Source organism: Varanus komodoensis, unplaced genomic scaffold, assembly GCF_004798865.1.
Source record: "Varanus komodoensis strain SLA01 unplaced genomic scaffold, ASM479886v1 scaffold128, whole genome shotgun sequence".
Lineage (NCBI taxonomy): Eukaryota > Metazoa > Chordata > Lepidosauria > Squamata > Varanidae > Varanus > Varanus komodoensis.
Genome location: NW_025335368.1, coordinates 253,102 through 280,563, shown reverse-complemented (window position 1 = coordinate 280,563; position 27,462 = coordinate 253,102). Strand labels below are relative to the sequence as shown.

Sequence of the window (27,462 nt, the reverse complement as noted above, 5' to 3'; positions counted from 1 at the left end):
CCCTGGACCAACATTTTCCCTATCAGTATTTATGTCTTTTATAGAAATTATGTACATTTTCAAGTTTTTCTGTGCCATTATGCTAGAAATTGGCCACACTCTAAAAACACGTTTTCACATGAGCCACCCTTCACTGGAGAGATCCCTCAGCACTGCACAGAACCTTCTTCAACAAACGTGCCAAAGAAAGCCAACAACGATCAATTCAGTTAAAAGATGAAATTGTGATATATTAAAATGCTTGAGCAAAAATAAATGTTTGAATTTGGTACTGAAGATAAATCAAGGTTGCCACCAATTGTATCCCCTTCAGAAGGGTGTTCCATAGCTAGGGTGCTACAGTGGAGAAGACCCTCTTCTCTGCATGTATGTAGTGCAAACTCCCCTGAATGGTACTTGGGAAAGCAACAGGAAAGTCCCCAACCCTGAAAGGCTCTGGGATACTGTGGGGCCAAGCCTGGCAGGACCAGACATTTAAGGTTCTGCGGTTAAACCTTCTTTTTCCAGAAGGCCTTGGTGGCTCATAAGAGAGTTATGCAGGGGTACCTTTTGTGATCCTGACATCATTAGCCCCTCTGAGGGAAGGGGCTCCATTTCATGTGGATCTGACAGCTGTGTCCTTTGACTCCTTCCACAAAACCAGTGAAAATGCCAAAGAAAATTGTGTACAACAATCTGATTGGCCACTCAGCTTCATCCACTTCCGATGAAGGAAGGACGCAGCTGCTGAGCCAAGCTGGATTCCTCCACACTTCCACGCTATGCAGTCCCCACACTATGCACTGCAATAGAAAGCTGTTCAAGACTTGGCTATATTAAACAAGAAGCCAAGAGCATCAACAGCTATAAAGAAAGTTGCATAAGAAATGCCAGCTAATGAATGCTCAGAACGTTGCTTAATCTCAGGGGACGGAAGTTGTAATTACTGGCTTCCGATGAGGACAGAATACTGAATACTTTTGTACAAGATGAATTGGTTGGCTCAGTGTGTAGACTTGTGTGTTGGACCTTATGGTTTCTCAAATCCTGACACTGATAATGCTGTCTAAGCACATTTCTGCAGGGTTTTAAAAATGATGTTTTGACAGTAACTCAGGCTGTAATTTAATCATCTTTTCCCTATAGAAATGACGCATTAGTCAGGAACTGGAGGGAGAGAGAAATGGGGTGGGTGGAGGGAGAGAGAACAAAGACTAATAAGAAGGAAATCTTGAACCAGCTTACTGCCGGAGAAAGAACCTGCAAAGCTCAAATGAAGAGGCATCTGCCTGAGGCCCCAGATGTTGATTGCAGTATATGGGTAAGATTATCCATGCTGGATCAGTCCAAGGATCCATCTAATCCACTGTGCTGTTCACACAGTGGCCAGCCAACTAGCTGCCTCCAGACTCTCACCAGCAGGATACAAGCACACCACCACCCTCCTGGTCAAGCTCCCTGACAAATGATGTACAAAGGCACACTGCCCCTGATACCAGAGGGCAGCCATCACCATATAGCCATCAGGAATAGTAGCCATTGTTAGCATTCTCCATGAATTTATCCAGTCTCCTTTTAAAGCCCTCCAAACTGGTGGCCTTCGCTACATATTATGGAAGGAAATGCCTTGTTTATGAACTGTGTGGATAAGTATTTCATTTTATCTTTCTTGAATCTCCCACCAAGCACCTTTATAAAATGATGCCAGGTGTTGCAGTACTACAAGGAGAAAAAATGTCTCCCTGTGTTTTCCACACTGTGAATAATTCTGTATAAGTCAATCATGTTTCCTTTATCCATCTTTTTTCTAGGTTAAACAATCCCAGCTGTTACAACTTTTCTTCCTAGGGTAGGCGTGTGGTGACCAGAACACGCCTACCCTAGGAGGAAAGAATTTTGACAGAGATAAGAATTCTGTGCTGCCTATACTGAGAGTTAAATATTAAAGCTTGTTCTATGATGGCATCTGATTTTGAGAGGGGTATGAATTATCAGTTGCCCAAGGCTGCCTACATACTCATAACATATTTTGAAAGAAACAAAGAAGTAGGGCATATATCTCATTACTTAACAGGCTCCTATTCCACCAGCCAGAAGCCGCTGTTCACATGGCCTTCCATCTCATTGTTGTCCTCTCAGCTGCAGGGACAATTGTACAGCAATTTTAAGTCTATATGCCTGATGTAGGAAGCTAAAAATCGGTAGTGAACACAAGAAACTGCCCCATTCTGAGTCAAACTCTTGGTCCATCCAGCGCAGGATTATCCACCTGGAGTAGCAGCAGCTCCCCAGAGCTTTAGGCAAAATCCTTTCCCATCACCTGCCACCCTTTTGTAATGGAGAGTGGTGACTGAACCTGGGACCTTTTTCAAACACAACACAAGCAGAAAAACTAGTGTAGATATCTATTAAGAAATGAGACAAAATTTAATAATATAGCATGCATACTACACTGGTATGTGCTTCAAAATGAGAAGTAAAGTTTTCTTTTTAAAAATCACATTCACTTCATGCAGTTTGGCAGCAGCAGAATCATGCAAGTCTGCAACATCTTAACAAAAATAAAGTTCAAATCCTATTTTACAGAAAAATAACATAAAGCCAGACTGAAGAATCCTGAATTTTATTATAGTACTGCTATAGCTCAGCTATCTGGCCACACTGATAACCCAGAGAATGGAAAGAGGGAAACCCAATACTATTATATTTGAAAGCTAAATATGCCATCCCAGTCAGTCCCATAGAAATGGCTTTCTAGTTTCTATAGGAAGGGGATAAGCAAACGATAACACCTTTCTGTTTTCTAGGATAATTTATGATGCTTTTTCAAGTAAGACTTATTACTAGGCATAGGCCCAAACTAAATGTGACATTAAATGTGTAATAGCTGTTAACATGCACGATTTTTTAAAAAGTGTACATATCCATGGTGGTCCTCACAGTAGGACTGGGACCAAGAAAGCAATGAGGTTTAACCATCTTGCTCATCCCTGTCCAAGCCAGGACTGTAAAGAAACAACTGCCATTTATTAATGAGATCAAAGCAGCTGAATGCAGGTGGGATTTCATTGGGACAACAGTGTGGGGGGAAAGGATGAAGCCTTCTCCCTACCTGATGCTGTCCTAGCTCTGCTCAGTCCGCCCAGGCTCCCATAGCTGACTATGAACATTTAAAAATGTTGGACACTGATGTCACACAATTTCATGTTGAAAACAAGGAACTAAAGATTATATACACGTACACTGCTGTGTTAATGTGCATAATTGTCTGAATTTGGGTGGAAAGATAGCAAGCTCAAAAGATTGTGAGTTAAACCACGTGTTTCTGAGGAAAATGATTGGAAAGTCTTTTGATCTTAATCCATGGCTAACATCTTACCACACCCCACACTTCACCATGAACCTGACCCCGAGCCATGCTTCCCCAAGTACTCTGTAAATCACAATTATTGCGTATATTAAAATTGCAAATAGACCTGGCATTGCAGAACAAATATGTTTAGACCACTTAGTTTTTCTTGAGTTAGAGCATCAGAGGCTGTGAATCAGAGAGGATGGATTCTCGGGTGCATACTGCTTGCTAAATTACTGAAGAGACAGTGTTTTTATTTCAGAATGGGAGCACTGGCTGCTTTTAAATACAGTCTCCAAACAATGGGAATCATGGTGATTAAGCGCTCATTGGTCCTTCAAAGTAGCAACCATCACTTGCCCCGTGGCGGGGACTGGAGCTACTTTCTTTTGTCCTGAGAGAAGTGCTTTTCCTTTTTCACTTGCTTGTTGTCCTATGGAAGTCAAGGATAGGGATTTTATGAGATATAATGCTTTGTTGTTATTGTCCAATAAAATTCTGCATTTAGCAACTCAGAAAAGTGCCTCAGTTAATATGTGTGGGTTTGTATAACTCAATAAGCCTTGGTAATTTCAGCATGGGACACTTGGATTTTAGAAGCCACAATAAGAAACAGTCTATTCTTATGGTTTCTGTGCATCACCATTGTTTCTTCACTTGTCTGAACCCAGCATCATGGTTTCCACCATGCTGGCATGCAGCAATCAGAATCCCCTGGATGGAGCAGCAGCTGCAGGAGCTGTTCCAGCCATCCAGTGTGGGACTGAATTTCAGGCTGATGGGACATGTGACAACACTGGGAGGACAAAGCAAGGAGGGTGGAAACCAAGCTAGAATAGAAATCACTGGATCATCTGTCAGGCACTTCCAGGCTAAAAACCATGAATAGTGGAAACCATGCAGACTTGCTTGTTGTGATGTGTGAACCCAGCCTATATTTATTTATTCTAGAATTAACTATTTTGGCAGTGGTTCTCTAGGTTTTTAGGCACAGCTCCTGCCACTTGATTCTTTTAACTGAAGATGCCAGAGACTGAGCCTGGGGCTACTTGTGTGCCACTGAACTATGGTCACTCTCTGGGGTATCTCTTTCTGCATATGGATGGTACCTCCTGACTAATTTCTGTATCAAACATGGTCAGGCTTCCACGCAATCTACCATTCTGCATAATGGCAGAATTTGATCATACTGAGAATCTCACTTTCCTAAGTATCTCAGCTATCTTTTTAAAAAAAGGTTCACACCCCTTATGAATGCAATCAAAAGAAGCAGGGGTGAAAATAGATTAGACAGTGTGTTGCAGGCAATACCAACAAATTCTAAGAAAGTCGAGTAGGAGAGCTGAGCAGCGAGGGCAGTCAGTGATGTGTGGGGCTTTCTGCTTGATATGCCTGGTGAGCCAAAGTTTATTTGCCCAGACAATTCTTTGTCTTAAGGGAAACTAAAAATAAATGTTAAGTGTGAAAATATATACAAATTAACAATTTGCACAGGCTGCAGAATAGACACCTCATTCTTAGTATTTCCTCTTCTGTTACTTGTTTGAACCTACTGCTAAATTTTCTTATTTGGGTCGATCTCTTCCTCATCTTTCTAAAGAAGAAAATCACTTTGATCTTGCTACTGAGGTTGTTGCCTTCAAGTCCGCAAAGGCAGGCAAGTAGAAGATATACATCAACAGGCCAGTTGCTGTGCTGAGGAAGACCACCTGCAGTATTCTGCACAGGCCCATGTTACTCTCCAAGAATGATGTGCTCAGAGGAACAGTTACTCAACGTTGTAGGAGAAGCTAGCTCTCCACTGTTGCCCCTTCCCATCTTGCTCCTCTGCTGAGTCTTATTAAGAATCCTAGTAATTTGCCAATCCTTTAACATCCTTGTGAAGATTATTTATACTTTTGTTAACAATTGGACCAATTCAGTGCAAGAATCACTGGTACGTACATCTGCCTAAAAGAAAGCAAAGATGGAAGGAAACCATCCATCCATCTTCCAAAGATGGATGGAAATGTATGGGATAGCAACTGTTCTTTTGATGCACATGTGTACACATAAGCAAAGAACCCCAAATAACTTTTCCATACCGCTACAGATGTATAAGAATTAATACTCATGTGCCCCATTCTTTGGCCCTGTACCCATAAGACCCAATTCCTCTACCTACTCTGGCTCACAGTGTGGGCATCGCCTGTTCCTTGTAGTTCTTGGATGATCTCCTGAAGGAGGTCAAACCTGCAGAGGAATGAGAGTAAAACACATTTAAATATAGTGGGTTATGGTATTTTACAATGTTAGAGGTAGAAGGAACTTCAAACAGGTACTTTTTATTTGTTACACAAGTATGTCATCCCAAAGAATAATTATTAATAAACTGAACAAGGAGGTAGGTCTGCAGGGATTCCTGTGCCTTGGCTTCATAATTTTGTTCCTTCCTAATCCTGAAGAGGCTTTCCAGAAAATGTGAGGAGAAGTGGGAGGATCTGAATGTTATCGCTAACATCAAATTAGTGTAAATTCTCATTCACAGAAAAAAGAACTAATCATGTGTTAGGCCGTTTCCTATAAAAACTCTCCAGGCCAGCCTTGACTATGAACAGCATGGCGACTCTGCTGCTCAGTTCCAGATGAAAGATGATTTGTTGCTTCCCTCCCCATCCACCTGGTAAGAGCCTGTCTGGCAAACAGGCGTAAAATCATCTGTTTGGTGCTTTATTTGGTTTAAAAGATAACAGCAAAAGGAGACAGGTTTAACCAACACTGATGAGCATGAACACATAGCTGAGACTTAATTTTAAAAAAGGAAAATAGTTCATGAGATGAAGATTTGGACATTAGGACTGTAATCCTATGCACACTTGCTTAGAGGTCCCATTGAATTTAATGGGATATATTTTGGAGTGAGCATGCATAGGATTGATCTACAGTCAAAGCATATTAACTGGAAGGTCAACTGAACAGTGACATCTGAGGTGGTGTTTTTAAGGTGGTGCATTGTACAGTCACCTGAGATGGTTTCAGGGGAGGGAGCTCAGCTTACTAACAACTCCTAGGGTCTCCTCCAGGAAACATAAACTGAAAGCCCACTGTTTTACCCTTCACAAAACTGTCACTACAAAAGCTGCCACATACGTCTGTGTGCAATAGAAGGGCCCTTCTGTGGTGCTTTCCTGCCTTTGGAAAATATCTGCTGAGACAGGATTCCGCTGTTAACAGAAAGATGGTGATGGTTAGCATTGTTGAAACAAACGGCATATAAAGCTGACAGGTTCTTCTTTAGAAAACTATACCTGTTTTTTTTCCCTAGCCTTGGCTGATATATCAATGAGGGTCTGCAGAGAGCGATTTTGGGCATAATCGTTGCACTTTCCTGTAGACAGAGGCAGATTCACATTAGTTGTAATCTTAAGGGTGAAGCAGAAGAGCTCGAAGTTTGCATATCTTGTTGGTGTAGGCTATTAATAACAAAGAACTTGGTTTCCAGGCGTAAAACTCGGCAAGCTCTTTTGACAATCACAGCTTTAATCAAAAAAAGTAAATTCAGTTTTATGAAGATAATTACTATTCCCATTTGATATTTGCATAAGCAAAGTAAAAAATTGTGATGACAGAACTGGAATTTGAACCTTTATCTTCCAACTTCAAGACCCAAAGTTATAGAGTTAGTAGGGATATAACAAGTAATCTGGGATTCTAACATGTCAGGATTCTAACATGTGGATGCCAACTTATTTCATGATGCCTGGATCCTCTACCTTAAGAGCAAAACACATCAAATCCCAATCATGAGGAAAGAGAAGCTTGAAAAATATTTTATTTATTTATTTATTTATTGATTTATATCCTGCCTTTTCCCTATAAAGGGCTCAAGGCAGCTTACATCATTCTCCTCCTCCATCTTATCCCCACAACAACAACCCTGTGAGGAAGGTTGGGCTGAGAGACTGTGACTGGTCCAAAGTCACCCAGTTGGCTCCATGGCTGAGCGGGGACTAGAACCCAGATTGTCTGAGTCCCAGTCCCACGCTCTTAACCACTACACCACACTGGCTCTCTAAAGCTCAAACCCTAAATGGGATTTAGTGGACAATCCCTGTCTAATAGATTAATGGTATAGTGACTATATATATGATGAAGTCTTTATGATAGTCTGCAGAAATATGGAAGCACTGTTAAGCTCGAGTGACTGTTCTCAACCTGCCCCAGTACATATCAGCTTCGTAGTTCTTTCCATTGTTTGAATGTACAAAGTACGTTTTGTTTAGAATTTCTAGTCACAAAAATAGTTTTTCTTAGCTCATGTTCAATCTTTAACCTAAGAACTTCTATTTGGTAAATTTCAGGTCCAATCCTTTGCAAGTTCAGAAAGAAAAGGGTCCTACAATTCTTAGCATTTCCCAGCAAGAATGTTTGGGAGTTTTAGGACCTTATTTTTGTCCATACATAGGAGTATGTCCTTAGGACTTGTTATGAGGATGAACAAAGGTCATATTGTTTGCCCTGTAATGCTGATACAGACCTTTAAAAGAAATCAGTGTATCTGGACAGGCTCATTTGGATCCTACCTGTATGGTTGTGATGAAGGAATGTCATCAGTTATTGTTAGGCACTTAGTCACCTCTTACATTAAAATCTTTAACTCACCCACTACCAGCCGTTTAGGGAGGGCTCCTTCACTCTGACTGCTTCGACCAGGTGCACCTTGCTGGCTGACAAATGATTCTAACATGTGGATGCCAGATGCAAAATGTTTCTCAACATTTTCTAAGGAGATTTGGGCCTTTGCCAAGAGGCAGGCTGAATCCTGCAGACTGTTCACAAACGCTGCCTCCTGTTTGGCAATGGTATCTCCCTGGCCCTGGCGGAGACACAGAACTGTGAGATGAGTACGGTAGGCAGACAAGAAAGATGTTAGAATCAATGGCTCCCATTTTGGGAGGAGAACCCAGAGTACTCTTCAAGATTGACACAAAGTCTGTGTTGTTCACATGTACCTCTGGGGGCAAAATTCAGAGCTAGGAGAATGAAAAGGTACATTTCCATATAAGGGAACTGAGGCCCCGAGCGCTGTAAACTTTGGACAAGAAGTAGGGCTTTCTTAGGGACTAGAAGTGTCAAGATGCTATCTGAAACTGGGGACCCTGTGAGAGAGCTTTGCTGTGGAGTGGAACATCAGTCTCATCAGGACTGTAGTTGTCAATTAATTAAATTTAGTTATTCAAAATGTTTATATCTTGTCCTATACGCATAATCATCTCAGGACAGCTTACAAGAACCAAAGCAATCAATAAACAAAACAGCAATTACAACAATTAACAATGTGCATGATATCAACAGAAACATATTACCAACAAGAACAAAGTCAAAAACAAAATGTGACTGTGTGTATTAAAAGCCAATTAAAATTCCTAGTCCTTAAAATAGCGGGCAAATAAAAAGATTTTTACCTGGCACCGAAAGGAATCTCTCTGGGGAGTGCATTCCAGAGTCTGGGTGCCACTGCAGAGAAGGCCCTCCTCCGGGCAGAGATCTTCTTTACCTCTTTCAGGGAGGGTTCCCGGAGCAGAGCCTCTCCTATGGATCTTAGGGGGCGCAAGGGCTTATAGGGAAGGAGATGTTCCTTCAGGAATCCTGGTCCCAAGCCATTTTAAAATAATTTACTAGAAATCTTTTTAATTGATTAAAGCCTTTCCCAAACAATTGGACAATGTAGTTTCAAGAATGGCAACAATTTCAAATATAAGTACTTATAAAAACTGTAGATGGCATTCCTCACTGAAGCAATTCCCCTCTCACTCTCACATAAGAGGGAATGTTCCTTGTAATATGGACCCTGCTGCAACATTCACAAAGCAAATATGCTTTTTGTATAAAATGGTTTTAATTATATGCAACTTTCTGAAGATTTAGGATGTGATCAAGAACTCACAGCATTTCAAGATACTTTTCTGTCTTAACAAGCATAAGATTGCACCTTAATTAATTATTTAATGAAAAGTCATTTAATTATGTTTCCTTAATCAGATGGGAACTTTAAATCTAATATATAGACACTTGGATCTAGACTTAGCCGCAGGTAAGTTAGAATAAATGAAATCAATGGGATTTAAATAGTAAGTCAAGACCAACTTAAGTCTTGAGTTCAATAGTTCTGCTTCAAGTATGAGTGAACCTGGATCTGATCTAAAATGCACATCAAGAATGGCTGTGAACAATTAGGCCTGTACATACACATACTAGAAAGGCATGTTAATATGTGGCAGTGATTAAGAACAGAGGGCATATATGATGTGGTATCAAGTAATGCATAACAGGATAGCTCAAAACTGCAACACTAAAGAAGTAGGGCGATGCCTATTAAGGGAGAAGGGCAGGCTGACATTCATTGGATGTGACTCATGCAATGGGAAGATTATACTGGACTGAGAAGCATGTTTCCTGTGATTTGGATTCAGAGTTGCAGATCATAAATGAAAGCCCCGAGCGTGACAGGACCATACCGTGTCTGTAGACACCAGGCTCCTGTCGGATTCACCAGATTCTTCATCACTGCTCCCTGGTTCCAATGTGCTGTTTGAAGTTGATCCCTGGGGCTTTTCCAGGGAAGTTTTGCAAGGGATATTTGCTTGTGGAGCAACATCTTTCTATAAGAAAGAACATGGAACATACTGTGAAAGGTGGTAGATAGAGTATAATCTGTTACTCCTCCCACTTTCGTTGGTAGGGCTAAGCCAATGAACTTTGACTATAGTTGCCATTCATGGAAAGAGTCCCTATGCTCCAGTTTATGTAAACTAAAAGTAAAAAAATACAAATGGAGATACAAAAAGCATTACTAACATTTAAAGGTAAAGTGAGCTACACAATAAAATTAACAGTATTTTAAAAGCACATATATAGTGATGTCTGAACTTCCTTCTAGAAACATTCAGTGAGCTACGTCCCTCTTGGTAAGTGGATTTATTTCTGCCATGGAATCCTCTGTGCTGCTGAGGTGGAATGAGCCTCCACAATACTCTTAGCAGATGCTACAAAGTAGGTGATTAAAGACTGCACAGAAAACCCCCCAGAGAAAACCAACTGCCATCATGACTCCTTCCCTGCTCTAGCTAAATAAACTGGGGAAGAATTGCCCTGATCAAGCCTGATTTCAAAATGAAGACAGGGTAGAGGATAGATAGATATTTTTTTTTATATATATATATATATATAAAATGAATTAAAAAATAACATTTCTATCCTGTCCTTCCCAATAAAATGTCTCAGGATGGCTTACAATAGTTAAAAGCAATGATAATGATCGGCGCCAGGCGAAGACCTTTTTATTTAAAAGTTATTTTAACTGTTAATTTATTATTATTGTATTTATAGATTTTAATATATATAGCCGAGATGGTACCAGTTTTTAAATTATTGATTGTATTTTTATGTTTATTTTATGGATGTTGTGAGCCGCCCTGAGGCTTTGTTGCAATGGGGGCAGCATAGAAATGTTTTAAATAAATAAATAAAGTATAAATAACAATTAATAATAATAAATAGTGTTAATACAATAATTAAAATGATAAATATGAGAACAATAAATAACATTCAAGCCTACCAAAACTAAAAAGAAGAAGAAAATGTGACTGGATCTAAAACAGCTAAAAACTTAATTCTTAAAATAATGGTTGAATAAAAAGGTTTTTATCTGGCGCCGAAAAGCGTATAAAGTTGGCATCAGGCGAACCTCTCTGGGGAGCGTATTCCAATGAATTCCATCCATTTCCTGGCATGAGTTACTTCTATCACGCAGTCCATAGACAGGACTATTCAAATGAACCCTAAACGTATTCCTTGATCATAGGAGGAGCTTTTCTCCAGTCCTAGTCCGGCTCACTGCAGCATCGGGATTCAGGAAAAAGTTCTTGTTGCTTTTAAAATTTGCACCCCATAGTGCAGTCCTTTGTTACCTGCATCTGGCTCTCAGGCTGGACAGTGGGTGTGCTTTGCTCAGCACTCCTGCCACTGGACTCCACTTCAAAGTATGGTGACTCTGGAAAGCAAGAATGTAGATAAAGTAGGGACATACTCATCCAAGTATCTTGCGCTCCTTCCACATCGCAATTTCTTCCTTTTGCTTGGCCCCATAGTTATACTTTGGGTGCTTCCAGATGAGGCTTTTATTCTGCAATTGCCCTACTTCAAACAAACAATTTTACTGTGCTTACAGTCAATGGTTTCCATTTTTATTTATTTATTTATTTATTTATTTATTTATTTATTTATTTATTATCTTTCTTTATTTATCTTTTCGATTTATATCATGCCTTTTTCCTACAGGGCTCAAGGCAGCTTACATCATTCTCCTCCTCCATCTTATCCCCACAACAACACCCCTGTGAGGTAGGTTGGGCTGAGAGTCTGTGACTGGCCCAAAGTCACCCAGTTGGCTCCATGGCTGAGCGGGGACTAGAACCCAGATCGTCTGAGTCCCAGTCCCATGCTCTTAACCACTACACCACACTGGCTCTCCCATATTTTCCCACCACTTCTTGAAACCTTTTCTTCCCTGAAAACAATGGCACAAAATACATAATAGGTCCAGAAAGCACTTCCAGATAGGTTGATCTGGAAGTGCTTCATAGTGCCAGACTGTCCTTCTCATTACAGTACTTCCACATCTTCTTTTTCCCACCTAGTGTCCTGAATCTCCCAGCTTGCACTCTCTTTTTCAAGAATTAGTAATGATTACCAAAACATTTTTTAGTGTTACAAAGTGTTTTAGGTATTCTTCTATCATATTAACACTGGAGAGATACTAACTTGACTAACAAAGCTTTAGACCCACAGCTGCTGGGGATATAAAACAGAATTTGCAAACCCAGCATCCTGACAACTTAGCCTCAGAATTATCTGATTCCATGAACAGTGCCCTTTTGCATCCCTATTCCTACAATTTTGCTGACCTTCAGGGATGACTGGGAGAGATGATTCATCTGACTCAGTCTGTCCAGCCCACATACAGAGTTTCTTGGGAGAAGAGGTGGTTGATGAAAGCAGAGGAGAATGTCCTGTGGTGTCCTGGAAGGGGAAAAATCACACAGAGTTTATTCACATGACATGACAACCCACTGTGGGTAACAAGCCCTGGTGGGCCATCCTGTCATATGAACCCTGACTGCTTGGTTCAGTCAAAGTAACATTGGAAGCTGGATGTACATGCCATCCAGCTGAACTTTTCACCTGTTTGGTTGCCCGCAACACATATCGCAAGTCTGTGAAAGAACCTCTCCGGTCACGTTCCTTCAGGGCTAGGCCACCTTTGACCACATCATAAAATGGCTGAGGAATACGAGCATCAACTAAGAGAGATTCCCCTGCCTCCATTTTCTCCTTCACAGTGAGGCCATCTAATCCTTCCCATGGAACTTCTCCTGGAAAAATACACATTAAATATACAGAATCTTCAAAAGCCTAAGTAGGCCCACTAAGTGTAGCTTAGATTCCTTTTCAGTTTATTAGATTTATATCCTGCCCTTTTCTTTCCCTTTTTTAGTAATTCAAAGTGACTTACATCATTCTCCTCATCCTGCTCTCAATCTTATCCCCACAACACCCTGTGAAGTAGGTTGAGCTGAGAGTCTGTGACTGGCCGAAAGTCATCCAGTTGGCTCCAAGGCTGAATGGGGACTAGAACCCAGATTGGCTGAGTCCCAATTCCACTATCTTAACCACTACAGCACATTGGTGCACTTTCTCTCTCTGCTTCCAAGTCCTATTCATGGTGCTGGTTTTAAGGTCCTACATGGCGTGGAACCACAATAGTTGATAGAACACCTCTCCTGACCACCATCTACCAGGACACTATAATCAGCCTCTGGGGCCTGCCTCAGACTGTCCCCTCTGAGGGAGGCTTGGTTGTGGCAACAAGGGTCTTTTCAGCTGTGGCTCCCCAGTTATGGAATGTGCTCCATAAGGAAACTTTTGGGCAACTACTGAGTTCTTTGGCACAGAACCCTACCCTACTCTAGCCAGAAACAAACCTGTGAAGATCTCCTGGATCACTGTGCAGAAGCTGTAGAGGTCAGAATTCATGGAGGCTGAACGCTCTCTAATGACTTCCAAGGGCAGCCAGTTATAGAGAGGCTGGGGTGGTGGGATAGGCCAGGTTAAACTTACTTTTGCAGCCCTGAAATAGAAGGCACCCAGTCAAGTTTCCTGAGGAGCCTTACGAGAGTCTCTTGAAGATTACAACGGCTGCAACCTACCTCTGCTGCATGTACTCAAGATTGCTGAGCTTGGCAAGTCCCGGTCTCACTAGCTGAACCGCATGGGAGGTCACAGCCCGGTGGATATAACCCCGATTATGCAGGAACAAGAGAGCATCAGAGATCTGCAGCAGCAGCAGCAGCAGTGTTGCTGAGGGCGCTGGGGAGCTAGAATTCTGCAGTGAGGGGAAGAGGGAGAGGGTGAGGGCTTAGCTTGGAAAGTGAAGGAAGGAGGCTCCACTCCAGTGACTGCTCCACTTACCTCACAGTGCAAGGCATAATAGAGCGAACACATTTCTACTCTCTCGAATACAAGCTGGAGATTTTGCAGGTCCAGGGATGGACTCACAGCCAAGAGAAGCAGCAGGTGGGGATGGTGGAACTGACTGCACAAAACATGGAGGCTGTGAACCTGTGGTGAAGTCCTTCATAACCAAGCCATTTCCCTCCATTATTCCTAAAACCTGCCAGGTGGCATTACCTACAGTATTCTTGCTCGGTCAGAAGCAAGTCCGTGGTCCCTCGCATTTTACTACAGTTGGGATGCACTTCTGGCTTTAAGCATCGCACAGTGACAAGCTGTCCATCCCATAGCAAGCTGGAAGCAGGGACAAAAGTGTGAGAATTGAGGGTTAGAGCCCAGCTACTCTGAGTCCAGCTATATTGTAAAACAGAGTGTTATAACCATGGTGCATGCACTTAACCCAGTTTGCCTTTACTGCCACTTCTTAAATCTGTACTATTTGCTATCCCTGCAATTTCCCTGTGCATCATAGAAGTGAATATATTTCTCTCTCCTCTTACACAGAAGTTTCAAGAAACCAGTATCTTGAAAGTAAGCAGATTAAATTTTGAACACCAGTTTGTCCAGTAATAGATAACACAGTTATTCTTTGGGGTTTTTTCCTCCCCCCCCACCCCCCCAAGAGATAGCTACCAAGTTCTGGCCACATCGCCTGATTTCATTAGTTGCACTGGTCTTCATGATATGCCTACCACTTTCAGTGAGTGGTTATTATGCAGGACTCAAAGTCAACCTTCTCTGGGCCTCAGTGGTAAGTGTGGCTCCAAGTGACAGGTATGTAGGTAGGTATATGGATAGCTGTACTGGACCACACAATATGAAACATACACGGGCGCAAAAAAGACCAGTAACCAATAATTTAAGACTTGAAATAAAAGTAGAACACAGCCTGTGAAGAAACAGAACTGTCTTCCATTTTGGTAGTTTGGTTGCAAAATTTAATGAGGCTAAATCCTCGTAGGTGCATGTATGTGTATGCCATGTGCTAATCAGTTTCAGCCCAAAGTTTATACATTTAGATTATAACTAGCTAAGATTAATAGTTTAGGGGTTAGATTTTTAGCTAGACTATAGAGGTCAGCGAGTTGAGCTCAGAAGAACAACAGATTATAAAGTTCAACAAAAGGTGCAAGATGGAGAGATAAAAGTTTTAACTCGGAACGCTGGAATTAAGATGCAAAAATGAAGAAGCTACCCTTCTGATTGGTTGAAGCTGGAGGAAAAAAGCTACAAGCCAAATGCAGAAAAGGAAGAGTGCTTCTATATACAAAGCATTTGTTCTGTATCTGTAATACCCCAATCCTAGAAGTTTGCAAATCCTTTATGCAACATTAGCAATCGTCCAGTGCCTCTCCTGTATTTTTCAGCTATGTTTGTGGCTTTTTTTTTTAAAATGAGGAAAATACAGCATTATCTGGAAAGCTGACATGATTCACTATGGAAAGCCTTGCGTACATTTGTGATTCTGCTCTGTATTACAGTGTCACCCTTTGGTTATGGAATGGAACATACAGAAATGTATAGAAAGGTAGATAAGGAAAATTCTGGTGGCGGGGAGGAACATTCCCGTCAAAGAACAGGGCATTGCTGGAAAAATGTGTCAGATCAGGACCAAAGAGACCAGTGTTCAACACTCCACTCAACTGTGAAGTTTAGCAGGTCATTTTGGGGTACTCTCTTTGCCTCAGGTTAACATTTCTCATAGAATTGTTGTGAAAATGAAACAGAGGGAAGGGGAAGCATGTACACTGCCTGTAAGTCCTTGTGAAATAAGATGGAATAAAAACAAAAGTAATATAAAATGGAAGGGTACTGGTAGAACTTAAAACTGCTTGGGTGAATGAATACAAGTGCCATATGCTTGAGAATGTAAAAGGGAATGTGTGATATTGGAGAGATGAAAGATGGATGAAAGGAGAATGGTGGTGGCAGATTATGTCATTGCTTTAGGATGCAGGTTGATGTGAAGTCAGCTGTTCCCCTAGAATTGGTCTTACAGCCGATTCTGAAATAAGATCCTATCAGAAATGAAATACAGGCAGGGACAGGCCACAAAGGGTTAAGGCTTAACCATTCTTAGCATTTTACTTCCTCATGAGTGTGTATGGTCCATTTGGATAACTCCAGTCTGGTTCTCCATTGCCTCTGATCAGCTCGCTGCTGTCTGCAATGTATGTGAGGGCAACCACCCCTGGCTGCTGATATCTGCTTGGGCAGAGCTGGAAAAAAGGTGGAATGAGTTAAATAGCCGAACAAACAACTATGGTCTCTGCCATGCTGAACTCTTCCATGAAACTTTCTTACTTGCCCATATCCAATGGCTGGTTCTCTAGTGCTTGCAAACTTATTGGGGTTGTCCTTCAACCTGCAACAAGAGGAGAGGGAAAATAAGCGCTTAAGACCTATTTGCCCATTCTTTCAATCTAAGCAAAGATGATGGGGAGCATTTCAGTCTACTGATATATCCTCTTTGCTTGCAATTTCTCCTTGCAGGCATGAAAAATAAGAACTACAACCCATTTGCAGTCTCAATGACTTCTATGAAACTATGAGAAAAAATGGATTTGGTTTTCAGCCAAGAACAAGACAAAGTATCACACAATGAGGAAAGGGGCTACATACTAGTAACTCCACCATAGAAAGAACCTCTCTGAAGCATAACTCTTGCTATAGGCCCTGTTCGCACCACTCTGTTTTGAGCTGTATATGCAAGTGATATGATTGCTTGCAGGAGGCGATTCTTTATTGCAGCCTCAGTGGAAGAAAAACAATACTGTACATTTTGTTCCTTAACTTTGTGCAAGTTTAGAAACGTAGAAAAACATAGAAAACAGAGCAAGTCAGGAGGGGCCTCCCAGGCCATCTAGTCTGAACCCCTAGCTCCAGCTGGCACTGCTCATGACATGCCTACCATGTGCATGTCCAGCCTATCCTTAATAGAAACATAGAAGTTTAGGTTTTATAGAATATCCACAAGTCAACAACTTTGGGATTATAGTTTCTACCAGGTGCTATCTTGACACTCAGCTCTTCTTGACTTAATGGTGGATGCAGATAAAAAGTATATGCTCACTGGGGAATATTACAGGAAGAGGGCTGTAATTTTCCAAACTCTACATTAGTTAGCTTATAAGCATTTTATTATGAAGAATTCTGCCTTAGCAGGAGCTGGTCAACAGGGGGGAATATGCAGGGGTTCCCACAGTCTGCAAAAGACAGACTGTAAGTGGATTCTTACCAGAAAGGAGCAGATAAGAGCGATGAGAAAGAAGAACGCAGACTCTGTGATGCTGCTATAGTCACTTTTGAGTAGAGTGACTGATCCCCACGCTGCACCAGCATAGCCATTTGATCACAGCACTCCTGTATGAAGTCCATGACCTGGAGGCAATACAAAGTGAGAACAAGGCAATACCACATTACTGGATAGCGGCTTTGCCTTTAAGCCTTTGCCTAGTAACCATATGGAGCAAGAAACTGCATGTAAGCAAGCGAGTGGGGCTGCTGAAGGAAGGACAGAGCATCCCTCCATTGGCAGCCAAGCAGACCAGTAGACTTTGCAGGTGTACCTACAAGGCTTGTCTAATCCATATCAACCTGATGAAGTAGGTACCTCAGGATACTGATAATTTCCAGCTTGCTGGGCCCAGTCTTTAGGAGTCCGTCCTTTTTGATCATGGAATCTTAGATCACCTCTAGCTTGTAGGATGCTTCCAAGAAGTCTTTGGTGACCAGAGAAGGCCGCTGCATGGACTGGGGTGCTACCATCATAACAACGGCTTCAAGGAGAAAATGGAGAAAGAAGATGTGCCAGAATGCAACTGACTGGAAATGACTGAGGTTCAAATGGCTATTTTACCAGAATTTGATCATACACACAGATCCCAGCTGATGTAACAAGGATTGGTATGAAATTTATTTATTTAACATATTTTTACCCCATCCTATATGAAAAAACATCCCAGGATGGCTTACAATGATTAAGACACTAAAAATTACAATAATTACAATAGTTAAGACAATAATAATTACAATAATAATTACAGTAAAACAATAATACTTACAATAATTAAAACAATAAATAATGAAACATTAAATAACATTCACAACACCAACAAAAACAAAATGTGACTGTTGATGTTAAAAACCATTTAAAATACCTTAAAATGATGAGTGAATAAAAAGGTTTTTACCTGGTGCTGAAAAGAGTATAAAGTCAGTGCCAGGTGAACCTCTCTGGGGAGCTCATTCCACAAGCTGGGTGCCACCACAGAGAAGACCCTTCTCCGGGAAGACACCCTCTTTACCTCCTTCAGGGAGGGTTCCTGGAGCAGGGCTTCTCCTACTGATCTTAAGGGGCGCAAGGGCATATAAGGAAATTAAATTAGTTTGGTCTTGGTGACTTCTGATATTGGGTTATTGTCTTCCCTCTTTTGTTATACCATCCAATTAAAAGGTAAAGGTTTCCCCTTGATGTTAAGTCCAGTCATGCCTGACGTTAGGGGGCGGTGCTCATCTCCGTTTCCTAGCCGAGGGAGCCAGCGCTTGTCTGCAGACAGTCTCCGTGGTCACGTGGCCGGCATGACTAAACACCGAAGTGCACGGAACACTGTTACCTGCCCACCGAAGTGGTATCTTTTTATCTACTTGCTTTTGCATGCTTTCGAACTGCAAGTTTGGCAGGAGCTGGGACGGAGCAATGGGAACTCACCCCGTTGTGCAGATTTGAACTGGCGACCTTTTGATCAAGTTTAAACCACTGCGCCACCAATTAGGAGGGCAGAAAATTGCTCTCTGCATGAACTGAATTATACATTGACAGACAAGACTTTTTGTCTGGAGATGCACACAGTTTCTAGGGCTTCTCTATGTGAAGAACTTACTGTTGTTTGGAACTATCTTCTTCCATTTTTTGTTGTGGAGGAAAATTGCATCCTTTATACCAGTTTTTTTCCAAGGGTTTGTACTTCTTGGCTTTTATTAGCCAGCCACAAGGTGGTGCTGTGGTATAGCTGTAGTGCAGCAGAGTTTTCATCCTTCCCAGATACAGTACTTTTTTTTTTTTTTGCAGTTTAAAATGTAATACCAGATTTCTCTCCTTCTAAAAAAAACCACAACCCAACAATAGCAACACAAAAAGAGCTGGAAAATTCAGGCAAGGCCCTGGAAGATAACAATGCTGTGAAAAGCCACAAACATCCTTAAGCCGCCCCGAGGCTTCGGCGAATGGGGCGGCATAGAAATGTTTTAATAAATAAATAAATAAATAGAGAAATCATGAGCACAGAATAAATGACTCATCTAAAGAAGTCCAGAATTTGTCAATAATTAAAGGCCTTTCCCCAAAGAATCATAGAATAGTAGCAGAAGAAGGGGCTAGAAGGCCATCAGGTCCAACCCCTTGCAGCTGCATGACACTAAGTTACACCAACCCATTTAAATGACTGTCCAAACACTGTTTGAATGTCTCCAGTGAGGGAGAACCCACATGTTCCCCAGGTAATCGGTCTCATTGTCATACTGCTCATAAGAGGCATCATTTCTGAACTGATGTTTAACAACGTGAAACTGCTAGGCTAGGGTCTATACAGGCATTTCATTTTAGGAGTGATGTTAGTGCACTTCTAGCTTTTTAGTTGCCAGGGATATACATTCTTTCTGTCATGCTGGAATCAGCTCAAACTGCAATTGGAAGTCGCTGGTGAAATAAACCACTTCTTTAGTTGCTTGATGTAATTACTGCTATTTAATTCTTGTAGCATAGTTGTACCACTCTCATGTTAAACTCCCTGTTTAACATCTCTTCTGAACAATGAATGAAACAAACTTTGGGAAAATTTAAGGTTTCACTTTCTTTTTAAAAAAATCCTATTCAGGAATTTCCAGAATGACTATTTCTCTGCTTTGTTACACATACACACATAACCCTTAAAAAGAAAAAAAGAGTGGCAAATTCAAACAGGGCTGAACACATACTCTCTCCCTCAGCTTTGTTTGTATCATTCATATGGAAGCCCTTACAGGTCATCTTGTCCAATATCACGCTTAATGCAATAAAGGTAGAGTACAAGAATGCCAAACGGATGCCTATCCCGTCTTTGCTTGAAAGCCTCCAATGAGGGAAAGTGCACCATACCTCTGTATCATTATTTCGTTGTCAAACTGCTTTTCCTATCAAGAAGTTTCTCCTAACGTGCAGATGAAATATAACCTGTCCCTTAGATTTAGTCCTCCTCTCCAGGACAGCAGGAATAGTCTTTGGCCTCTTCTATGTGCCATTCATATATTTGAAAGGGACTCTGTCTGTTACTGACTCCCTCCAGAACACTTTAAGAATGAAAACAGACCTCCCCGACACAAAAGCTAGCCTACATAGAGCAACAAGCTGTCCCCTCTGCATGATGTGTGAACAGCTCCCATATAACTGTAACTACAGAATGCAGGAAATGCGAATGATAGCACCATTCCCAAAAAGGAATATCTGTACAAGCCAGTGGGGGTATATATGTGCAATGGGATACATACTCCTTTTATTTCACCCTGTCTCTTGAGTCCAAAGTCTCCTATCAGCAAATGTCTACCCTCACTCACTGGTTGGGGTTGGCACCAAAGCGCAGAAATAGCTGGACTACAGCAGCATGTCCCAACAGGGCAGCAAGATACAGACCAGTCTGTCCAGCTGTATTGTGGCAGTCCACATCTACACCTGCAGGACAAAAAAGTATATCATCTATGAATAGCGGGAAGAAGTTTTGTTGAAGGCATGCAGAGAAAAGCCTCGCCACCTAGGAAGGCCTTTCAGCAGTTATAGGTGGCCTATAAATATGTGCATAAATAAAAAATAAAATAAATAAATGTACCAAAATGAACTACTTCAATTTCATTTAAAACTGCATTTCTTGTCCCATGCCAGAGTAGTATGCATATAGTAAAATATACCTACATTTTGCACCAGATTCCCCCAAATTTTGTAACATAAACAGCGACACGTAGTGCCTTTATTTTGTCAGGAAATGCTATTCACTGGAGAGAGAAATTTGAGTTCTGGGCTTCAAATGGGTTGGCTTTACCTCTTTTGAGCAGCATCTTGGCATTTTTGCTCTTGCCTTCAGCAGCGTGCCTGAGCAACTGCCCCTCCAAAGAGTTAGGTTCAGCACAGTAGCCTATGCTTACAGGGCAGCTTGCAGGGAGCACTGGGGTCCTTGGCATCACACTAAAGAGAAGCAAGGGTTTAAAAAGTTAGAGAGAAGCAAAGATGGGAAACCGTATCAAAAAGAACCAAATTTGCACCCCTGCTTCTGGGTGTTTTTCATGTATTTGTTCTCTTATTGTTTAACTAAGTGCTGGTTTTAAAAGTTTGGTTCTTATGATTGGCTGGCTTGAGTGCCATATTTTTTCTGGAAAAATGAGGCATAAATCAAAATAAATCAATAAATAATTATCACAGTTGTCACTTGATTAAAGACATTTTAGCTCAGAGGAACACAACCAAGTTGTGGCTGCTGCCTCTCAAATTATTTCACTGTTATTCATTTCTCTCATATACCCTTCTGTTCTCTTCCCAAATGAGGAAGTTAAGTTTCAATACCAGCTACACTTCCTGTGGGAAAACACAATCCGAAAGGCATCCCTCATTTGCTGGAATGCACTCTGTTCCACAGGCTCACAAAAATGATGCTTCCTTTTTATTTCAGAGTGCTATAGTTACCAAAACAAAAACAAGACAAATGCTGCGGCACCAAATAGCCTTTATTTGAACAGATTTACTCTGGCAACTATAGCTTGTAACTTATATTAGTCTAGCCTAAGAAAAATACTAAGTGATGCTAAATCTCTAGAGTCTTCTTGTCCCATAGATTTAATTCTAATGAAGTACTGGAATCTTCTCTTGTTACATATCTATATTCCCAATAAGATACAAACACTTAAAAGCAATGAGCAGAGCAATCCTATGACACCTAATGAAACATGGCAGGGTTCAAATTCTCAGCTCCAAGATCAGGAAAACACTTTGACCTGGGAGTTCAGAAAGTGGGTCCAGGTCTCCCTCCCCCAGTGCAGCTGGCACTGAAAGACCAGTGCTGACTGCTTTCTGAGGTTGTGGAAGAACCTCAGAGGTCTGGGGGACAAGGAGGGGAGACCAGTGCCACCAACATGCCATGTATTCTGGTGATGCCACCCACCCTCAGCCTCTTTCCCTCTTCCTCTTAAGCATCACAGTTAAGCAGCAAATATCAGCAGTCTAGTCATCAGAACGTAAGCAAAGCTGTGCCGGATCAGGCCAAAGGTCCATCCAGTCCAGCACCTCCGCACATATGATGGCAAACCAGCTGCCCACAGGATCCCTCAAGCAGGATGGGTGCAAGACCTCCTCCTGCCCAGCTCCCTCAGCAACTGGTTTATGCCATCTGTTTCGCTGGAAGGGAGGAATGTGGAGGTAACTTTTGCCTTCTGGATCTGCATAGGGTGTCCATAATCATCAATGTTTGGAGAGTTGTTATTAATTTTATTTCTGTATCGCACTAGCGAAAGCATTCTGGGCAGTGTATAATAAAGTACAACATAAAATATAATTAACACCACACCATGGAGTGTAATTAAAAATTTAAAACTGAATTTTTAACAACTTAATCTCTAGTACGTTTATATAGCTTAGCCTCCTAAAAACCGCTGACAATACCCACTACTCCCAGTGCTACTTTAAGCTATTAAATAGCTCAGTAGAGAGGGCAGTCCTAGCCTCATGCTGAAAAGATAGTAAAGTTGATGCCAGGCAAGCCTCAGAGGGGAGATCATGCCACAACTTGCAGGCGATATAACACAGAAGGCTCTCCTCCTTGTTGCTGCCTTCAGAGCCTCCCTCTGCTGTGCAGTGAGAGGAAGGCCCTGGGCGTTGACTGTATGTCCGAGAAGAATGCAGCTGGGAGAGGCATTCCATTAAACACTGTGCAAGGCTGCATAGGTTAAAACTAGCACCTTGAATGCAGCTTGGCAGTGTATAGATGGCTAGTGCAAGGGGGCTAGAACTGGTATTATGTGCTCAGACCTTTTGATTCCACTTATGAGTCTGGCTGCTGCATTTTGCACATGCTGCAGCCTCTGAACAGTCAAGGACATCTGCATGTAAACTATATTGCAGTAGTCCAACTTAGCAATTATGAGAGCATAGATTACTGAAACCAGGCTATCCCTGCCCAGATAGCAGCATAACTGAGCCACCAGCTGAAGCTGGTAGAAGGCACTCTGTGCCACCTAGACCACCTGAACCCCAAGTGACAAAGATGGTTCCAGGAGAATGCGCTAGCTATGCATCTCCTCTTTCATGGGGAGCACAGCCCCAACCAGAACCCTCCATTTGATCAGAGGAACCATCCACTAAAAGCACCTGCCAGTCTTGTCTGGATTGGCTTTAGTTTGCTAGCTCTTATCCAGTCCATTGTTGCAGCCAATCAGCAATTGTGCACAGCCTCACTTGCAGAAGACAAAGAGGAAAACAGAGCTGCATGTCACTGGTATACTGATGGCAACACACTAGAAAATTTCAGGTCCCCCCCCCCCCAGTGGTTTCATGTAGATATTGGAGAGCAAGAGCAACCCTTGAGGAACCCAGTAATGGAGTATCTGTGGAGCTGAGTAGTACTTCTGAAGCACCCACTTTAGAAATTGATCGTTCAAGTAGGAGCAGAACCACTGAAAAGCCACTGTGAAGTCACTGCAGAACCACTCCTCCTTCTTCAGACAGTCACCCCCAGAAGGATACCCTGGCTGATGGTACTGAAAGTTCCAGGAGTATCAAATGGGTCATAGCCTCCCTTGTCTCTCTTTCAGTATACAAGGTGATCAAAGCTGTTTCCATGCCAAGACCCCACCTTAACCCTGATTGAAATGGATGCACATATCAGTCTCATCTGCATGTGATTGGAGCTGGTTGGCTATTTAATTAATCAAGCAGCTTGCCCACAAAGCCATCTACTTAAAGTTATGAAATTCTTCTGGTTCAAAAAGGGTTTCATGCAGAGTGGCCTCACTAACACCTCTTTAAAGAGGCACTGATTATGTGGCTCAACTGGCAGTTTTTACAAGCCAAGAAAAGTGAAGACCCAATATGGATTTGGTGCATGAACCTGCCCAAGCACTTTGTTAACATCATTGAGCTTGAACAATACCACTTGACCATGCTGCATTCTAGAAACTTTGCCTGATGCAACTGCTATAAAATTGGAAACAAATTGTAATATAAGTCCTGGCGGATGTAAGAAATTTTATCCTGGAAGTGCCTAGCAAATATATTATCGCAGGCTTCTAAAATGTCCTTGGGGCCCTGGATGACTCTGAAAAGTGAGATGATTGGACAGAGGCTGTGAGATATTTCTTTGCCGCTCTCACTGACCCCAAACATTCTCAATTATAGGCACTTGCCAGGGTTCAATTGTACCTCCTAGGAGTTTTTCTCCAGCCAGTCACACTGTTCCCTCTATTGTTTCATCACTCTCAGCATTGCAGTATATCACAAAGCCATATGAGCTCTGCTACAGCAAGGACACTCAGGAGCGACCAAGACAACAAGCTGGGTCATCTCCATTTTCCAGAACCATCAGCCAGATCAGCCATAAGATAACATTTTGCAATTTTTCATCCCTCAAAAACTCTGCTTAAGACAGGACATCTTTTGTCTCTTCATGGGGAGGGGAGCAGGGAACTGTCATGACCTTCAGTAATAATTTTGAACGTATCAGATTAAACTCTCTATTCATTATAGTTATCACCTTACAGGGAAAGGGTCTGTAAACTGTCTAGAGGTTCAAAAAAAGTCCAGCAAAATTGGTACTATCTCCAAATGAGAAGCACTAAGTGCTTATATGGATTCCATATTGTGACTAAAATGTTTGTTATGTGCCATCAGATTGACTCTGACTTATGATAACCCTATTAATGAATGCCTTCCAAAATTTCAGCTATGCTCAACTATGATGCTAAATCTAAATAAATGTACAAACCACAAGACAAAAGGGAAGAAAATAGGTCATTTACTTCAAAGCTTCATAAATATGCTCTTTCACCTCAAGCACATACCAATATATTGTGGGGAAGGAAATATTGACAATTATGGGCAACATTTGTAAAGCCAGGGCGTAATATTACAGCTTAAGTCCAGGGCCACAACAGCCATCCTCCTCTTCCTGCAAATGACCAACCAGAGATGGCAGGCCCAATAGGAGTGAAAGCCACAACTTAATTTTCAAAAATTTTAGAATTAGGAGGCAGCCAGCTGGGCATGTGCATTATTACAGATGTTCATTCTACCTCCTTAAAATAAATTTATCCACTTATATCCTGTATTTTTCCCTGCAAGAAGCCCAAGGCAGTGTACATGCTATTCCTCACCATCATTTTATTCTAAAAACAGTTCTGTGGGAAAGATAAGCCTGAGAATCTGTGATTGGCCCAAAGTCTCCCAGTTCCATGGCTGGGCCCTCCAAGTCCCAGTCCAAAACTCTGACCCATTATTCCCCACTACCTCTCCTTTCCCTCTGTTGCATCTAAACAAGACGTATCCCAAGTGAAACGAGTTTCGCATCAGGACAGCAGAAAGCAAGCTCCATTGTATTCCCGCAGTCGTGAGAAAGTAACAATTTAAGCGAGTTTCAAAAGCAAAACTGCACATGCTTGGAGTCCTTCAGACTGGCAAGTAGATTTTCTTTGTTTGCTCCTTTCTTTTTGCTTGCTCTCTACTAGATGGAAGGGATGTGGAACTAGTATGACACAGGGGTGGAGGAAGAGATAGGTTTACTCCACGCCTAACTTCCTGAAGGGTCCGCCATGACATTCAGTACCCAAGATTACCTAACAAGCGCCACCGAAGATCGGAAGAGCGCCAATTACTACCTCAGCGCCAGCCGCGAAGTACAGTATTTGCTTGTTTAAAAATTTTTACTTGCACGTGATAGGATGGCCAAGGCACGTGATAGATGTTGGGGGGGGCTCTTTCCAACGGCCGCAGCGGGAGACTACTAGGGCGCGCGCAGTTAGATAAAAGAATACACAGGAGGAGAGGCTGTGGGTAGCTGGCGCAGGCGCAGGCAGTGGAAGATGACGCAGACCTTCTGGGCGGGGCTGCGCTTCTCCAGCCCAAGCCACGCCTCTTAGCAAAAGGCCGGCGGGTTTTAGTGGGACGTCGGAGAGCAAATAGTTGCAGCCTTCATGCTGTGGAGAGTGATCGCTTCTGAATACTGACCTTCATTAAAGAAACTTAATATCAGAAAATCAAAGGCGGCACACCAGGGGGAAGTAGATGTAATAACTGTTCTTCTGGTTTTCTGCCTGCAGGGATTCTTCCCTGTCTCTTGCGAGTTAAACTGCCGCCGTTTATTTTTTCTTTATTCTGCTTTATATAGAGAAATTGTCTTCGGTTTGCTTGCGTTGCTCCACTGCAGTGTTTTCCCTGGCTGCCCTGATTGGAACGCTTCTTGGGTCTTTTGTTCTAGCTGGTTCGATTTAGATCAGTGTTTAGCACCAGAATCCATTTCTTTATCATTGCTATTCAGCTTCGGAATAGAAGAAGGAATAATAAAGCTGAATCTTGGAAAATGGGTAGAAGAAGGGAAACCACCTTCTAGCCTTCGACTATCAAGAAGATATCGAAGATGTAACATCCAAGTAGACCCATACCGGCATTTTCACACTGCCCTGCTGTGCCTATTAACTGGAAAGGGGCTTGGTGTGCAAGCCTGTGCATGGTAGAGAGAGAAAATCCTACAATTTCCAACGTTCTCCAGCCTATGCCAACCCCCCCTTCCCCCCGCCGCTCTTTGTAGCATCTGCTGGAGAGATTTGATAATTTTGGAACCTTTAGTTGGCCGTATGAAGCTATTACACTTTCTCTTACAGTTAGCTGAAGACTATGTTTTTGGCTTCAAAAGGATTCTCATAGTGTCCTTGCCTAACATTATAAATAGCACATAGTCCTTGTATGTGACCATTAGGAGACCTGATCACATAACTTTGCTGGTAGCTGGTGTTTTTGTTTGTTTTTTCAATCTTGTTAGGGCCTAGATTTAAAAAGTGCACTGATGCCACAGAAGTTATATTCTAAGTTTATGAAATGAGGTGCTAGGGAGATACACATCTCAAAGTAAGCTTTGAAGACAGTTTGTCTCAAAGGTGGGATATAAATCTTGTAAATAAATGATAAATGTTGCAAATTTCACTAGAAAGGTATGCTATACAGCTGACTAAGAAGAGACCTGGGGGATCAGACCATGGGTCCATCTAGTCTGGTATCTTGTTTACACACTAGCTAACCTGCTTCCCCTGGGAAGCCTTAACCAAGATGGGAATGTTCCAGGACCCTCCTTCCCATGTTCCATGGCAACTGGTTTACACACACACTGCACTGATCCTGGAGGCAGCAATGAGTGGTCAGGACTTGCTATCCTCTTCCCTGACCTTGTCCAATCTCCATTCAACACCATTCAAATTGGTGACCATCACTACACCTTGTGGAAGTGAATTTAATAATTTCATGGAACTGGTGTAAATAGTCACATGCTTATTCCATTCAAAAGGGCCTGCTTGTATAA

The 27,462-nt window shown here is 42.0% G+C and overlaps 2 protein-coding genes across 2 annotated transcripts; both read right to left on the bottom strand.

The window, feature by feature from the left end:
* Positions 1-2,751: 2,751 nt before the first annotated feature.
* On the bottom strand, positions 2,752-13,907 carry LOC123019538 (inactive serine/threonine-protein kinase TEX14-like). Its single transcript, XM_044422493.1, has 12 exons — positions 13,841-13,907; positions 13,579-13,754; positions 13,354-13,499; positions 12,554-12,744; positions 12,277-12,391; positions 11,281-11,363; positions 9,829-9,972; positions 7,973-8,186; positions 6,619-6,698; positions 6,461-6,534; positions 5,496-5,563; positions 2,752-3,764 (listed from the first exon to the last, which is right to left on the bottom strand). The coding sequence occupies exons 1-12, from the start codon at positions 13,871-13,873 to the stop codon at positions 3,658-3,660; spliced, it is 1,431 nt and encodes a 476-aa protein (XP_044278428.1). The 5' UTR covers positions 13,874-13,907; the 3' UTR covers positions 2,752-3,657.
* Positions 13,886-25,871, bottom strand: LOC123019539 (inactive serine/threonine-protein kinase TEX14-like). Its single transcript, XM_044422494.1, has 9 exons — positions 25,818-25,871; positions 20,953-21,095; positions 20,474-20,588; positions 17,496-17,661; positions 17,121-17,263; positions 16,187-16,247; positions 15,971-16,101; positions 14,064-14,176; positions 13,886-13,964 (listed from the first exon to the last, which is right to left on the bottom strand). The coding sequence occupies exons 2-9, from the start codon at positions 21,089-21,091 to the stop codon at positions 13,924-13,926; spliced, it is 909 nt and encodes a 302-aa protein (XP_044278429.1). The 5' UTR covers positions 21,092-21,095; positions 25,818-25,871; the 3' UTR covers positions 13,886-13,923.
* Positions 25,872-27,462: the final 1,591 nt, after the last annotated feature.